General features: G+C 40.2%; 1 protein-coding gene across 1 annotated transcript in view; it reads right to left on the bottom strand.

The window, feature by feature from the left end:
* Nucleotides 1-15,936, bottom strand: part of CACNA1C (calcium voltage-gated channel subunit alpha1 C) — a 489,049-nt gene that overhangs the window by 165,510 nt on the left and 307,603 nt on the right. Inside the window, exons 6-7 of the mRNA XM_065682645.1 lie at nucleotides 8,620-8,781; nucleotides 6,676-6,872 (exon numbers count right to left, since the gene is read on the bottom strand). Coding sequence (XP_065538717.1) covers nucleotides 6,676-6,872; nucleotides 8,620-8,781 — 359 coding nt within the window. The remainder of the gene's footprint in view (nucleotides 1-6,675; nucleotides 6,873-8,619; nucleotides 8,782-15,936) is intronic.

Here is a 15,936-nt window from a genome sequence, read left to right as displayed (position 1 = left end):
AGAAAGGGCAACAGAAAGACAGGGCTATTAAAGAGGTCCTTCCCACGCAGGAGCACTGGGCAGAGGGTCTCCATTAACACCTCCCCATAACCAACCCAAAGGAGCTTATTTTTAATGGAGAGTTTCTTTCCATGTAAAGGAAGAGGACTGAGAGGTCCAAAGCTGAGGTCTGAAGGGCTCATGGAAACCTTATTTCACACAATAAGTGCCGATTTTGCATTGAATAAATGTTAAGCAGCAGCTTTTTGTGGCAGGTGGCAACCAGCAAGTGACTGCTGTTACTCATTTTCAAGGTAGCAGTACAGGCAACCACGACAGTTGCAATGCAGTTGTTCATGAGAAAAAAGAAAACAGATTTAGGTCAGCATTTATGCAAATTAAGGGTGGACACTGTTCTTTCAGGGCATTAATGCTGTGGCCCTTCAGTGCTCTGAACTATGGGCCCTCTCCCCTTACCCACCACTGTTACAGATGGAGAATAACCTCTGCAATTACAGAGATGGGTTGCTCATACTTGCGTGCATATTCTTTGTAAATTTTTCTCATCCATACAAAGCCCTGCCAAAAAGATGATTAAAAAACCTCAACCCCACAACAATACAAGCCCAACATTTTCTTGGAGGGGTGGGGGCGGATGGGAATAAACACCATGGAAACATGTAGACAGATATATTCTTAGAATCAGATCATTCTCTTGTGTGGAAAGCCTTACTAATTCAAGCCTAAGTGCTGCAAGAATAAAGGGTTAGAAGGAAAAACACAGCTGGCAAAAAATTTGGGGTGTCAGCTTTGCGTTTAATGTCTTCCACTTTGTGGCAGTATCTCTGTATGCCTCACATCATCTTCCTCTTTGGCTGCAACAGACTGTGGGGAGATAAGAAAAGCCCACAAGATATGTCAATGCTGTCAGCAAAATTAATTATATCTGTTGTCCAGTTGGTACTGTTTTGATTTCATGATGGGAATTATAAGGGTTACTGTAAGCTCCAGTCTGAAGCTCATTTAGTGACTCTTGGAAGTATGATCTCACATTCAGAGATGAAGGATCTTCCTGAACAGCCTGTTTAACCCACGGCATCTATATATGTTACTCTATGCTGCCCTTGGGGATGTGATGCTTCTGAATGTTTCACTGATTCAATCTCACTACATTGTGACTCTACCTGTACTGTGGTGGCTCTGCCACACTGTTTTAGACTACTAAAACATCTCCTTGCCTAGGGGCTGAGAAGCCCACCACGGCTTGTTTGGTTAAATTTGTGGGAGTCAACTTATCATGTGCCAGTTCAGGCGTCTCTTCCAGGGACAGGTTAGTGCCCTGGATCTCATCCAGACCTGGCTTCAGTCCAACTATAATAATACCACACTCCTTAGTTTACAGTTAAAGCCTTGAGGTAAACTGTCCCTGGAGGCACTGCATATTATTTTCAGAGACTCAACCAAGTATTCTGAAGCATGGTCCAAATTACATGGGACAAAGCCAATACTCCACAAATTATGTCAGGCTTATGGCTGCTTATTATTAACAAACATCAAGCACATAAATCATGTAGAATTACTCAATCTTAGAATTCAAGCTGCAGTGGGCAAACTATATGCAGAACAGCTCAGGACCAGGTTCTCCACTACCCAGCAACGTGAACAGCCCAATACAACAATATATGGATGTGTTTTGCACTTCATCTGCACTCTTTCATTTATATAATAGCTTAGATGCAGGGGAGTGGAGAGACCAGGTACATAAAACTGAGGCTGCAGTGGGCAGATTTGCATGCAGTGTCATAAGGCTCCAGCTACAGAAAGCACATTTCACACGAAGATGAAAGCCTTTCTAGAGACAGGGCACTGTCCAAACTGTATTTAATTCAGAAGCAAAGCGTCCCCTGAAGGACAGAAACAAACTGATTAAAAATAATTAAAAAGAAGCCCCATTAGGGAAGGTTGAAAGAACTGAATCTACTCAGATTAGAAAAAGATTAAGGGAAGGCAACAAATGTCTACAAATACTTAAACAGGATGTTACAAAATGCACAGGGATTAATTTTCCTCCTTAGTCAACAAGACAATAAGAAATAACAGACTGCAGCAGAGACTGATTACAAAATACAAAATTACTCAATTTGTAACATTTAGATTTGCATCTGCTGCTGAAGTTTCCAAGACTGAGAGGTCTTCAGAAACGAGCCTCGGTGCCTGCACAAGGGAGTGAGCTGCTAATGCTAGATGATCATGTATTAAGGAGAGTTTTGAGAATAATAAGCTTGATCTTTCTACCATGCATAGGAAAACCTATGATGTGACATAAGAGGTGCCTATCTACTCAAATGATTCTGTGAACTGAATGTATATACAATAAAGCCACCTGGCAGTTTTACTGGGACAAAACAAACCTTGTAAGATTGAGGCAGTGTAGGAGATGTGCTTCTATAAACACTTAACACTCCCTTCAACAAAGATTGATTTTTCAGCAAAGAGGCAACAAGGCTGTTTTGCATGGATTTTCATCCTGTCCGATATAGCTATTTCACATTAAAATTTTGGCTCCTTGTAAGTAATATCTTACCTGCCACTAGAGCAGTGTCAAACTGTTTTCCTTAACATTTTTTTTCACATTTCAAAAGATGCCAATCTACATCACAAGTCTTATCTACTGAGTGAGAAAGGAGATTGGAAAGTGTACTGATCTTATTGATGTAAAATCTTTCTAAGGAATAAAAGTTTATTGCTTTCCTTTTTCTCATTATCTTATTGTGAAGATGCGAATCACAGGCTGGGAAATAGTATTCCATGAGAGAGGTGACAGGCTTCACTGCAGAGGCAAAAAGCTTAAGGAGGCATGCGGAGAAGCATGAAGAAGGAAGCAGGAAACTGAAGATAGAATTTGAAGCAGATTAGGAGTCCAAGGCTTGTGGAAAGTCACACAGATTTCTAACTTTTAAACATGCAGGTTTAACCTTGCAAAGTATGGCACAAGACAGACTTAGGTTTCATAAAATTGCTAGTATATTTTTCAGGGCAACATGCTGAAATGTGCTAAGCTCCCTCCATTCCCACTGAGAGGAAGGCAGAGATCTAGGTACCTTTCAAAAGCTACCTTTCAGAAAATAGGAAGATATAATTGAAAAGCACCTGTAGAAAAGTTCAGACCAAGGGAATTGCTCAATTGTCTAAACATTTCCAGCCAACTAATTCAGCACAGAGCTTTATCTGTAGTTCTGATGAGCTTTAGGCTCTTCAGATTTAAGGAGGAAGCAAAGAAAACTCCCTACATACCTTGGTCTCTACCCTGAATTGCAGAGGAGCTAAGAACCTGACAGAGTGCTTGAACTTTGAATGCTCAGCACTTTTAATATTAATTACTTTACATCTTTAAGTTTAAGGAATGACCTCTGAAAGCCATTACCTAAAATTTTCAGCTGCAAAATTGTCTGATTTGCAGACAATATTTTCTTACACTGTTCTTTCATCTGTGCTTTCCTTTCAGTGTAAAATGGACAACCAACTGTCTATCTCAGGGTGTAGTTGGAGAGAGAGGACCTGAGTTTCCAATTTAATTAACTGTGCAGATTTATTTCCTAACAAATCAAGTGTTAAATTCCAGGACCTCAATGTGGATCCAGGAGATCTCTCAAAGTGTTATCTACTTGAGAAGAAAATAGCCTCCTATCTCTACACACCTGCGGAGATGCAGCCCCCAGTGGGTTGTCTATGACAAGTCCACTTTTCTTGGCTGAAAAGGTAAAGGCCAGGGAGTAGAGTTATAAATGAGTCAGGCTTCACTACAGAAACAATGGCTCACACTAAGTTTAAAATAAATTATTTCTATCCTACTCCACTTACTAAAATTTGTTCTTCACTCTCAGAGATTGAAATGTTGCATTTTTTCTATTTAGTATCCAGAAATAATCTTACTTTTGATCTGGCTAGCTTAAGTTAGAATGCCTTTTTCATAGACTATAAAGCTTACAGTATAAACCACAGTTGATCAGGTTTGAAACACCCACATAAGAAATTACAGTGTCAATGTTCAGAGACTGTTTCTATATATAATATTAAAGCCACAATGCTTCTCATAAGTGTGCCCTATAGTAACTGCCAAAACAACATCTGCCCCCAGAGTAGCACAGACCTCTCTGCAGAAGGAAATACGCATTGCACCTCAAATACCTTCTTTACCATATGGCAAACACTGATCACAGTTGACTTCTATCCACTTTGTCAACATGAAACAGGCAAAAGGTCTTATGGGACAACAATACTCTAAGGATTGTTTACAGCAGCTTAACTGAGTGTGCCTGTCAACTCAGTTGCTCAGGTATTTAATTTTGTGTTTCATTGCCTTTAAAAATAGGCGATATGTTTTTTCTTTACAAACTAAACTTCCTTCTCAATTACTGAATTTTTTTCTGCAAGGCTAATTCTTTTGTAGTCTTGTCTAGGAATAATTGGAAACCAATGATAACAAATATTTCTCTTATTTCCAAAGCAAAGGGACTGTAGCAATAGGACAAAGGATAATAGGCTCAAATTAAACCAGAGGAAGTTCAGATTAGATATGAGGAAGAAGTTCTTTATTGTGAGGGCAGTGAGACACTGGAATGGATTGCCCAGGGAAGTGGTAAATGCTCCATTCCTGGCAGTGTTCAAAGCCAGGTTGGACAGAGCCTTGGTCAACACGGTCTAGTGAGAGGTGTCCCTGCCCATGGCAGGGGGCTTGGGACTAAATGATCTTAAGGTCCTTTCCAACTTTAACTATTCTATGACTTTACGATTTTGTCAAAGCCATAATATAAAAAGCTAACTATACAGATGCCCCTAAAAATAATGACCATCAATTGGTATTAATTTCAGGTCTCAGTTCACCATACTGTCTCTAAATGTAAAAGAACAGATCAGGAAATTAGTGGAAAAAAAACTGGCTGAATACCCAAAAAAGGACCACTGCTAAAATCCAGGTTGCTGCAGGGATGCCATAAAAAAATCAGACCATCTGCAGCAGTCATGGTAGAAAATCATTTAACATTGAATATAAGTTTTTGGCTCCTGATAGTAGGTAACTGATAACTGAGTTCTGAATGATTCACATCCCATCATGCAAATGATGCCTGGATCCAAAAGTGTGGGGATTGGCAGGGTTTTTCATTACATGTGGCTTTGGAGAAAACAATGACAACTTTTGGTTAGGTTTCATGATACTAAAGAGTGTACACTGCCAAAACTCTTTTCATGTTTCATGTTTGTTTCTGGTATCTTTTATTCTCTTCTGTCTCCCCTGAACCACCTATAAATCCTCTCAATCACATGAAGATTGAAGGAATGCAAGTTAAATGTGACAAAAAGGCATATTATACATAGCTATAGTTGAGCTGTGGAGTAGTTTTGCTCAGTTATGTTTCTGACTTAACTTCTGTTCTTCCTTATTATTTTATCAGTCTACACCCTCTTTTCAAGTAAAGGCAATTTTTGTGCTCTGAGACCCAGACTCCCCTTGTGGTTTGATCTCTGCCCTTTATCTCAGGCATTAAAAAGAAGCTCGAGTCACAACTCTAATCTAAATTTATGAGGATAAAGAGACAACTTCTAGCTGTTCCATATAGGGAATATCTATTGCAGATAAGCTAAATCTTCAAAGGGAAATCTTGTAAACTGTAACTCACTGGTGGGTAGAAGACAGCTTCAGGCTGATGCTTAAGAGAAAAGCTGATGTTGATTAACAGTGCAAGCTGCCTCAGTCCAGATTATCCTTTTGTGTACTTTGGGTCTTCTTGAGTTAAATTCCATCATGCATTGTAGCACATCCTACCATCTTGGAGAACCAAGTGCCATAATATGCCAGTCTTCAAAGTTAGTCAGAGTCTGGATTAGCCTTACACAGACGGGACTGAGTGAGCTGTGTGTGAATTGCTGCAAAAGTTGATGGCAACAGCTGAATCAAGGAACATGTTTATATCTGGTTTACAGGTGAAGGCAAAATCTGATTTGAACTCCTATAGTGTAATTGTATTGCCACTGAATTTCCGAACACATCAGGAATTACAAGGTAGAAACTAAAGCTATTGAACTTCCAGAATTAGGGTAAAGGGCAAGATGAGACTGCATTTTGTTTAAAGATAGTATCATGTTTCAGCTAAACACGCAACCATGATTGATAGCAATTTAAAATTTTTGAGAATTTATTCTAATACTATTGTGATAAAAATCATGATCAGAAGCAGTGCTGGCATGAAAAGGGATTTGTGAGGCCTTTCTTATAAAACCTACGAGCGATCAGCGTAATACCTTTGTAACACTAATGCCATTGGTAGAGCACATAGTTTCTGTCACAAATACTTCTACATTGGTAATCTGGAGATGTGCAAGATATTTCACTCGTGCAGAGAAGGTCTTTACGTGACATTCAGCTCAACAAAGGTACATTGATTATCTTCAAACCGTTAAACCACATGCCATCCTTCAACATTAAAATATCACTGGAAGCTCAACATTTACATTTGATTAAACTGCACCAGATAAACCCTCCCATTTTACCCACTAATACTGAATTAATTAAAGCTCCATGCTAGCAACCATGCCTTCACTATATAGAAACAAGCAAGAAAGCTCTAATTCCCCGAAGCTTCACCATAGCCATAGCACATGAGCAGGCCTTTCATCCTATCATTTTCGGATACGTACCCAATACAGTACATCTGTCCAGCCCTCCATCGTGATGCACTGAAACACTGTCAGCATGGCAAAAGCAAAGTTGTCAAAGTTGGTAATGCCGTGCTTAGGTCCCTCCCAGCCTGCCTTACACTCCGTGCCATTCTGACATTGCCGCCCATGCGCAGACTGGGGGGCGCAGGGAGATGGATCATCTTCTGCAGGTGTATCTTAAAGGAGAGGAGGGAGAAAAAGGAAATGAAGAGAACTAATTGCCATGAGTGAGTGAAGGATATCTGAAGAAATACATTTTGCAGCAAATTTGACAGATTTCTCCAGGAATACACAAGCAACCCTACTAATTTTAATGGTCAGAGGAATGTGTTGTTATGCTTCACTTTCTGTTTGTAAAAATAATGGATAAGCTTTCAAATTTTACAGTCAAAACTGAGATAGACAAGCATACTGTCCTATGAGGAAGGAATCATGCTCTTCAACATGAAAGAGAACATTAGATCAAGTCTGATACATTTCTTTAGGCTGCATGATATGACCAGTGTTTTCATACTGCAGTCACTTGGCATCTGGGTTAATCTTGGAAGGAAACTGCAGCACTGACTGGCACTCCAATGAAGGAGGCTGAACTTCTGCAGCAGATAGGCTTCAGTGCTCTGGAGAGAGGTTGATATAGTCCTGGGCCACTGCTAAATCACAGCAGAGAGTGTCTGGAGCTCCATTCTTTTGGAGTTTAAAAGCTGTGTGGCATTTCAGCAGTAGCCCAGTGTCACTGATGAGCTCTGTAAGACTGTAGCTTGGTTATATAGCCCTTATTCCATACAGGTGCTTCCAAAAATCAGAGAACCCATACAACAAGCCTGCCTAAATGCTTTGGTATATGAAAAATGCTACAACCCCCCCTCCTCCCCTCCCCCCCCCCCCCAATTTTATAATCACAAAAATTCATGCAATAAGATTTTTCGACTTTTTTTAAATATATGGATTTCAGAGCTTAGTGCTACATTTATAACAGATGCAGGTATGCATGTGTGTGGGAGCAGATAATTGTGTTTGCTTCTCATCCTATGTGGCAAAAAAATGCAATTTTCCAGAATTTATTATCACATTCTCATCATTAAAGCATGCCAGAAACAGCAATAATAGACTTAGATGCTGTAACATTAATAATTCCACACTATGGAGAAAGACATACACACTTTAAAGTTGTAAATCAGACTGACAATTCATTATAGTTCTAGCATCATTACCAGAAAATGAGATCTGCCAATGTTATAAAAGCAGAAAATATAGAACTTCTGAAAAAATTTCCTGCTGTACAATATTTTCTTGGTTATAAGCAGAAGCGGGTCCTAGACAGTGGCACCCACCACCACATGGGAAATTACTGCTGTTCAAGCTCAGTAAATCAAATGAAAAAGAGCAGATGGTTAGATGAGTGAGTGATAACACAATTGAATTATTTTGAAATTTGAGTATTTCTTTCTGTATATGAATTTGAAAATTCTTTCCTGATAGATTTGGTGCAAAAAGTTTCTTCCTATTAATATAATTTTGCTTTCATACTAGCTGCACTTCTACCTGTGGTCACAGCCTGTGATTAAAAAAAAAAAGGTAATGGACCTCAATTCCTTTACAATATACAGTAATCTTTTACAATGATACTACTTTAAAATGTGTTTGCGATGCCACCTCATTTGTAGCTCAGCCTGCTTAGTGGTGAAATCGTCACTAGTGTTGCTTGAGCCTTGTTAAAGGCTCAAAGATCCTTGTTAAAGAATCTTGTTAAAGAACTCAGGCTGCTTGTAGTGCCACAGGTCCACATTAGTAAGTTCACTACTGTGTTCAGCACAAATTGACAGGTTGCATATAGGCTTTACAGACAGTACAAGTGTTCAGAGATATATGGGGAATGTCTTCCTCAGAAAATCTTTTGTCTATATGATATAGTTTTCCCCTTACCTATCAGTCCCCCTTGCACATGATAGCAGGTCTTATGCATCTTCCCCATGAATAGCTCCAGTCCAATGATGGCATAGATAATAATGACAAACAGCACCAGCAGGGCAATATGCAACAAAGGGACCATGGCCTTGATAATTGAATTTAAAACCACCTGGAGACCTGCAGAGAGAACAGAAGGAAACACTTATCAGCAAGAGAACAAAATAGAGGCTATAAGTTGCACAATAATGTCATTTTTATTCCATCCTCCCTCACCTGAACTCACATCTTGATGATGTAAAGATTTACATTTACAGATTACCTCCCTCCAGAAAACACCCAGTATTTCAAAAATTGGCATCGTGGATCACAGACTAAAGTATAACAGGTATTACCCTACCTGTCACTGAAATGCCACCATGCTGGGGAGGAAACACATTAGCTATTTTGCCTGCTCTTGAAAACCAGACACAAGTTGTTCCCAGGAGAGTACTGAGGAGAGTTAAAGCATGAGAAAAATGAAGAACAACCAGAACTGAAGCTGGACAAGAGCAGCGAGACATGCAAGGGGGGAAGTGCTGGGACACCACAGAGCTGCATCCCAGAGCATGGGGAAAGACAGTAAACTGAAGTCATGTCCTAATCTGATTCTGTGTTCTTCCAGGGGTCAAGCCATCTCACCCACAGCCTGAGCTGCTGAAGGACCACCAAACCTATACTCATGGAGAGCTCCCAGCCACCTTGGGATCCTCCTGCACTCTAAATCTACCTCGCTTCAGTCTGAACAGAGGGAGAATCAGAACCATCAGTGCTGGGTTTGCCACAAGATTTAGGGATCATTCTATAACAGAGGCTGTTCAGGTGCCTAGAAAGTGATATGAACAAAATATTATTACATGGCTGTTGTTAACACATGAGACTGGTATAAATCCTAATCATGAGTGAATCAAATCTTCAGAATGGGTGAGGGAAGGTGACTTATAGCTGAGCTTGTGCAAGCACTAAGATGCAGTTGACTCAAGTTGCAGATTCATGGGCCTCTCTCGTCTCTTTCTTATTTGTAAAACCAGAATAACAAAGCCAGCCTTTAGCAAGGATTTGCATTTACAAAGGTCTTAAAGTTATTATGACTGGTGGCAGTGATGGCAACCACTGTCACTGGCAAGTTATTAATGTTGGAAATATTGAGAGACCTCTAGAACTCTATAGTCTACAAATAGCCAGATCAGAACAATTACGAGCTCATGATTTTGCAATGACTGAGAGCCAGAAACCATTAATGTCTCCTGCAAATGCTGTCATCTCCTTAGAGAAGTTGATATTAGCTGTGATTTTTGAAAAAATGTGATTCATGAGTTGTAAATGCCTGTTACAGATCTGCCAAGAGGGTTTGTGATAGCTATTAACTTTTAAAGTCTATCACCTAAGAGCTTAGATTTTCATTTTTATTATTTTTTCCTAACTAACTTAAATACCTTCTAATAAGGATGACACATCTCTTGACAAACACTTTCACTTGTAGGCAATCCACCTGTCAATTCACAGCTAAGGCTGAGACTTTGCATTTGCTCCCCAGCCACATGGAACACAGCAGAAACGATCAAAAGTGTCATCAGCTGCCAGGCCAGCAGGATCACTCACTGCCAGTAATCCAAAACTGGCTACCAGCATCCCTCTGGTCACAGTGTTTTTTGAGGTGTCTGCAGTCAGTTCAGTTATCTGTTAATGGTTCATGTTACTATCCAACAGGAGTGATATTCAGCATGAAACATTCTGGCTTTCACAAGGAATTTCCTTATATGAAGTAAAATACTGACAGGATCAAAAGTCATCCTATAATAGAGTGAGCTGTTCTGCTCACTCAATTACCTCTAGGTACTTTGGATAAGCAGTATCTCTGGGGTAAAAATACTGCTGTGATTACATGAGGCAGTCATTCTTTTCCCTTAGATGCTCACCTTATTCAGTCTACTAATTCAAAATACATACAGAAAATGAACTGCTTTCCACATTAACATCACCCCAATATTTCAAGGCAGTCAAGAATGTTGCATTCAGCAGAAAATTACAACAATGTCCCGCCTTTTCCCAACCAATGTACAACACAAGAAAGTTAAAAGACTAGAGATGGCTCTGAAGCAAAAAAAAAAAAAATCAAACTCTGCAGACTGAACTATTTGTAGCTTCAAATAAATCTACACAAAGGCAAATAAAGGCCTCCATTTTGGTGACTTTAGGAGTCCTGTTAATCTAGATTATAGTCAAGGTGCTATAAATTTTATCCTTAATTACTATTATTCTGAATTGGTTTAATATTCATTATGGGATCTACCCAGTGCTCTTGAGAGGGTACTGAAGACAGACACAAAGATGAACAAGGTTTTTAAAGGTAGCTTCATTACTACCCATGCCATGAAAGTGCTTCAGTGTACTACAGATGTCCAGAGAAGATAGTATCTGGACAAACCAATGCCCTTTGTGTTAACAAAGCAGTGCTTGTGAAATCAAAGGCATGCACCATAAACATGAGATGACAAGGTGTTTAGACAGTCAAGGGAACACGTACCACCAGAAGATTTACAGGAGCTTCAGCCAGCTTAATTAGAGAAAAGCTTCTAGAGGATAATAAACCAAAACTTTGAAGAAGAGATGAGCTACTGCATACAGCTAGCATGAATCAACACGTGTGTGTGCTGCGCAGTACTCTGTTAGGGCGGCCTGGTTTTGAATCCAGATGACTCCATTAATTAACAAGCTTACACATATTACCATTGAAGTATTCAGAGAGTTTCTAAAAGTTTAAAACTACTAACTATGCAGCAACTTGAGAAATGTCCTCTCAGAAGATGCGACAAATGCTGCTAGTAGAAGTGCACAGGATTATATGCACATCACATGCTCCCCACATTGTTAACAAACTTATTGCTGCAATATAGCTGCAGACAGTAAATTAGTCTCAGCTCAGGCAGCCACTTGCAACATGAACAGCTGTTGCAAGGAATGGCATGAGGAACCAGGCCTGGACAATCAGAAAAGCTGGTGTAGCAGCAGGGACGGAGAACAGGGAGAAGCGGTAAAGAAGGATGAAAGGACTCGGGGAGAGCCATGGGTAGGCAAAACAAACCGGGATGCTTCAAAACACATAAAATCTGTGTTCTGAAATCTGAGTGGTGCAGTGTCTGTGCATGATCAGATGCACTTCTAATCAGGGTAAATGAAGGCAAACCATCCCCTTACACGCAGTCACAAGACTTTTTCTAACCAATGGTGAGGCCTTCTACGCACTTTTACATGTTTTTCCCTGTGCAGAGGAAAAAAAGCCAGTTGAACTTACATCACACACCCCCCACTGGCTAAAACACCCCAAAACTAAACTTCTCTGTCCCAACTCATTCATGCTCTTAATCTTTGCATGCTGTGACACGCAGATATCATCCAACACAGGTGTTCACTATACAAGGGCACTACAGTTCCACTTGTCTGATGCCCTTTGCAATACACCATTGCACACTGCAGACCTTTGGCATTTTATCCCTTGTGGAGGTAAGGCTTGCACTCCAAGCAATGAGCTTTGCAGCTTATAATCATAATTAAATCAGAATGCCCAGTGACCTTATCAGACTGCAAAGCTGGCCCCTGGGTTCCAAGAAGGTGATGCCAATAACTGCCTTCCCACAGCAGTGAAGAGCTGCGTTTTTACACTCTTTACAGAGGCTGGCAATGCCATTGTTGGCCAACCATAAACACAGAGTCCTGAATTACACCCTGGCAAGTAAATATAAAAATAAATGGTTTTCAAATATTTGGTACTCTAAAATTACTTAATAATTTGTGGAAACTCTCTCCATGTGCTAGACACTCTCCAAATACCTGTGAAGGCATAGCATCTGCCTTGAGGGGCTCACTCCAGGCTGGACAAAGAGATAACTGACAGAGGTTAGGGAGAGTGCCACAAAAGGGATTCTTTGCAGTTTTACAGCTTACACTTTTCTTCTGTTAATAATTGAAGATCTTAAACAGCTCCTAGTATTTATGTTGAAAGCACTTCAGCTTACCTTTAAAAAAAACCCTCTTGGCTGCATTTTGTTGGCTGACACTGGCTCCATAAATGTTTCAGTAAGCAAAACACATTAATGCCACTCCCTGGGCTCACAGAATTTAGTGTTTATTTACACTGATAAAGTGTTTTAAATATTTATTACATGAGAACAACACTGCTTTTTATACCAGGTCAAGCCCTTTTCAGTCTCTAGAGGACTGCATCAACCCAAAGGTTTGGGGCACAATTGAGAAGTACAGGGAATATGGAAGAAAGAAGGAAAAGAGCATATAACAAGCAACATTGATCCTTTTCAAAGCTATGGGAAATATACTCTTAGGGATACTGCAGGTGTTTTAGAGTTATTATATGATGCTGCAGTTTCCTCTCAGGAAGACAATAATGAGAAAAGCTGGTTGCTGTCTCATCAATTCAGGCAGGTATTGAAGAGCATGCTTATCTCTGTGCATGTGTCTGCACCTAAAGCAATGGGATTACCTACATACCCCATTGTGTACTTACAAGCTATTTTGGATTCCAACCAATGCTCAGCAAAGATGTCACCAAAAAAAAAAAAGTGCACTAGACCCAGCTGCTAAAATGCACTTGGCGTTGTTGTGCTGTGGAACATATCCAAGGAAACTAATGCTAGGTTGGTCTCAGAAAAAAATATTGGGACTTTCCAAGCACAGCCCTATCTTACGTTTTCATGTGTCTTCAATTTTGGATGAAACCTGGTCTGCTGGACACGGTGGTTTCCTGTTCTCATGATATTAGTAACTCAGATCTTCAGAGAAAGTGTACCCCAAGTCTACTCCTTCATTGGTTTTGCAGCGCTATAGCTGCCTACACCATGGCATTGCCTGAACCAGGAGTTATAAGCAGGCACAGTCTCATACAAATGACCTTCTGGGAATGAGCAGGACTAAAAGGGAAAGGGAAGGACTTTCAGCTCCAACCATCCCTCCTCCACCTCCTGATACACACATAAACACACAGATTTTCATACTTAAGCCACTGCCAAGGATGTGGGAGGTAATTATTTTTCTGTTAATATAGTTCAGAAGAAAACTACTACTTTCTGCAAGCAAGGAGGAAGAAGGGGAGGATTTGTCACTCAGCACAGTGCCTGAGTCAGATCACTTTTGGAAACCACTCAAGCGGTGGAGTTTATGCACCATGCCCAGCCACCAGCTAGGCCTACCGACAGATTACATTTATTACTGATGCTATACTAAGGGACTGCCACTACAGTTATCTCTATTTCCAAAGCATAAGCAATCTAACTAGTAATATTCCCCAAAGTGCATGTTTATCATTTAATAAACATAGGCATTAGCTAAGAAAGTTGAAAAAAAAAAAATAATTAAAAAATATGAAAAGTTTTTCCAATTTTAAAGGAAGCCTGGAAAACAACAGACATTTCTACCATAAAATGGTCCACAGTCATAGCAGGATATCTTAGATAAGTACATCTGCAATGATTTGTGAGGGAAAATATTGCGGGCTTTCTTCACTGGTATTGCAAAGGGAACTCATATGGCACAATTCAGCTAAGGACAGCTGTACAGTAAAAATTTGGAGAGGTAGTCCTTACTGTCTTGCTGCAGTCTCAAAATATTAGTGGCAGATTGCTAGATAAAGCAAGTTCTGTGGGCGTAGTGCAACGTTCTGGGGCTGCAGATGTCATTTCTATTTCAAGAATAATAGAAAAGGTCTTAGAATAGGTAGGAAAGGCACGACACAGAACAGAAATCTAGCTGAAGTGAAAGAAGAGCTAGGGAAGACACTTTTCAAGCCGAACAGTTACTATTTTGGAGTAGGTAATGCTATTTCAACGTATACAAACATACAATTCAAAAACATGTGCTCGAATGAATAGAAAAAAGAAAGTTCTGGCATCTGCTCCCAATGTTCTCATTCCTCCATTTTCAAACCATGTTTTCATTGACTTCTCAAACTGAAATACACACACACACAAAAGGAGACTCATACAAATGAGCATGTGTATGCGAACACAATTGTTTTATATTTGTCAAGTCTTTCAATACCACCCTTGCCTCATCCTTTGAGGCAAGAAAAGAACAGCAGAACAAAAAAAAAAAAACAACAAAAGCCACAACAAAACCAAGCCCTTTATTCTGGATTTTTTTCTCTTGCAAAGCAATTCATCTTCAGTATCCTCTGCCTGCCAGAGTGACCTAACTTAGACAGCTAAACAATACAGCTTGCCCCTCAGCATGGTGGCTGCACAGCCCATCTTTTGCGTGCCTAAGGAGGATGGCTGGATAAATACATGCACTGACTTAGGCTTTTTACCTCTCTGCTGGAAGAAAGCTCTACTACCACTCATACAAACACCCCTTTCTCCTCCTGGGGGGCTTTACCTTTTTTCATGGCTTTTTGTCCAAAGTACATAAGCATTCACTTTCTTGAAAAGTTGCTTGCTGATTAGAAGACCTTGCTCATCTTTCCATTCACAATATGTTAGCTAGCTCCTACAAGCTCAACTTTTTCTCCAGCCATTCACCAGCTCAGCTTAGCTTAGCTGAGCCAGTGAATGACTGGGCAAGATCTACAGATTTTTAATATAAAAACACAAAGGTGTAGTGTCCCTCCCATGCAGGGACTTGAAGATAGAGAAGGACCGTGGAGAGAAAAGCCGTAACTAGCTGCCTACTGAAAACCGCACGTGACAGAGAAAAAGACCATTTTGAGCAAAACCACCAATGAAGTTCAGTAAGTTAAATTTGAGGCTGTTGCAAACAAAGACCACAGTGTGCTATAAAGTAGTCTTCTGCTGAGAGGGGGAAGAATGAGTTAAGTATTCACTGCCAGAGAGAGATTCCTAAGATGGGCTGAACGTAAGGCAGGTAAAGGGCATGCAAGAAGAGCCCTGGCAGTTCCTGGGCCAGCAAGGATCAGCTGTTATGCTTTACCAGGAAATAACTTCGATCTTTCTGCTGACACAGGATGGCCACTGACTCTCTAAGAAAACTGTTGTTGGACTCATTGTAAAGGTTTTATCTATACTTAATCACTGTGAAGGACCACAAACAGGAAAAACTTTTATTTGCTCATCTCCCTATAGAGCTATGCAGCCTGGCCAGAAGACTGCACCAGTTCTCAGTGAAATGATCTGTCACACTTGTACCTTTTTAGTTTCTCCATGCCCAAGCACAGCTGTGAAAGAGAACAGTCTTTCAAGCTCCAGTATAGGCACAAATTTTGGTCTAGTCTTGTGCCACTGCATTCAGTCAGAAAACTTGTATAGCAATGTGCCAAAATGCTGCACT

This window comes from Lathamus discolor, chromosome 1, assembly GCF_037157495.1.
Source record: "Lathamus discolor isolate bLatDis1 chromosome 1, bLatDis1.hap1, whole genome shotgun sequence".
NCBI classification, from domain to species: Eukaryota; Metazoa; Chordata; class Aves; order Psittaciformes; family Psittacidae; genus Lathamus; species Lathamus discolor.
Note: the sequence above shows the minus strand (reverse complement) of the source record. Positions and strands in the feature narration are given on the sequence as shown.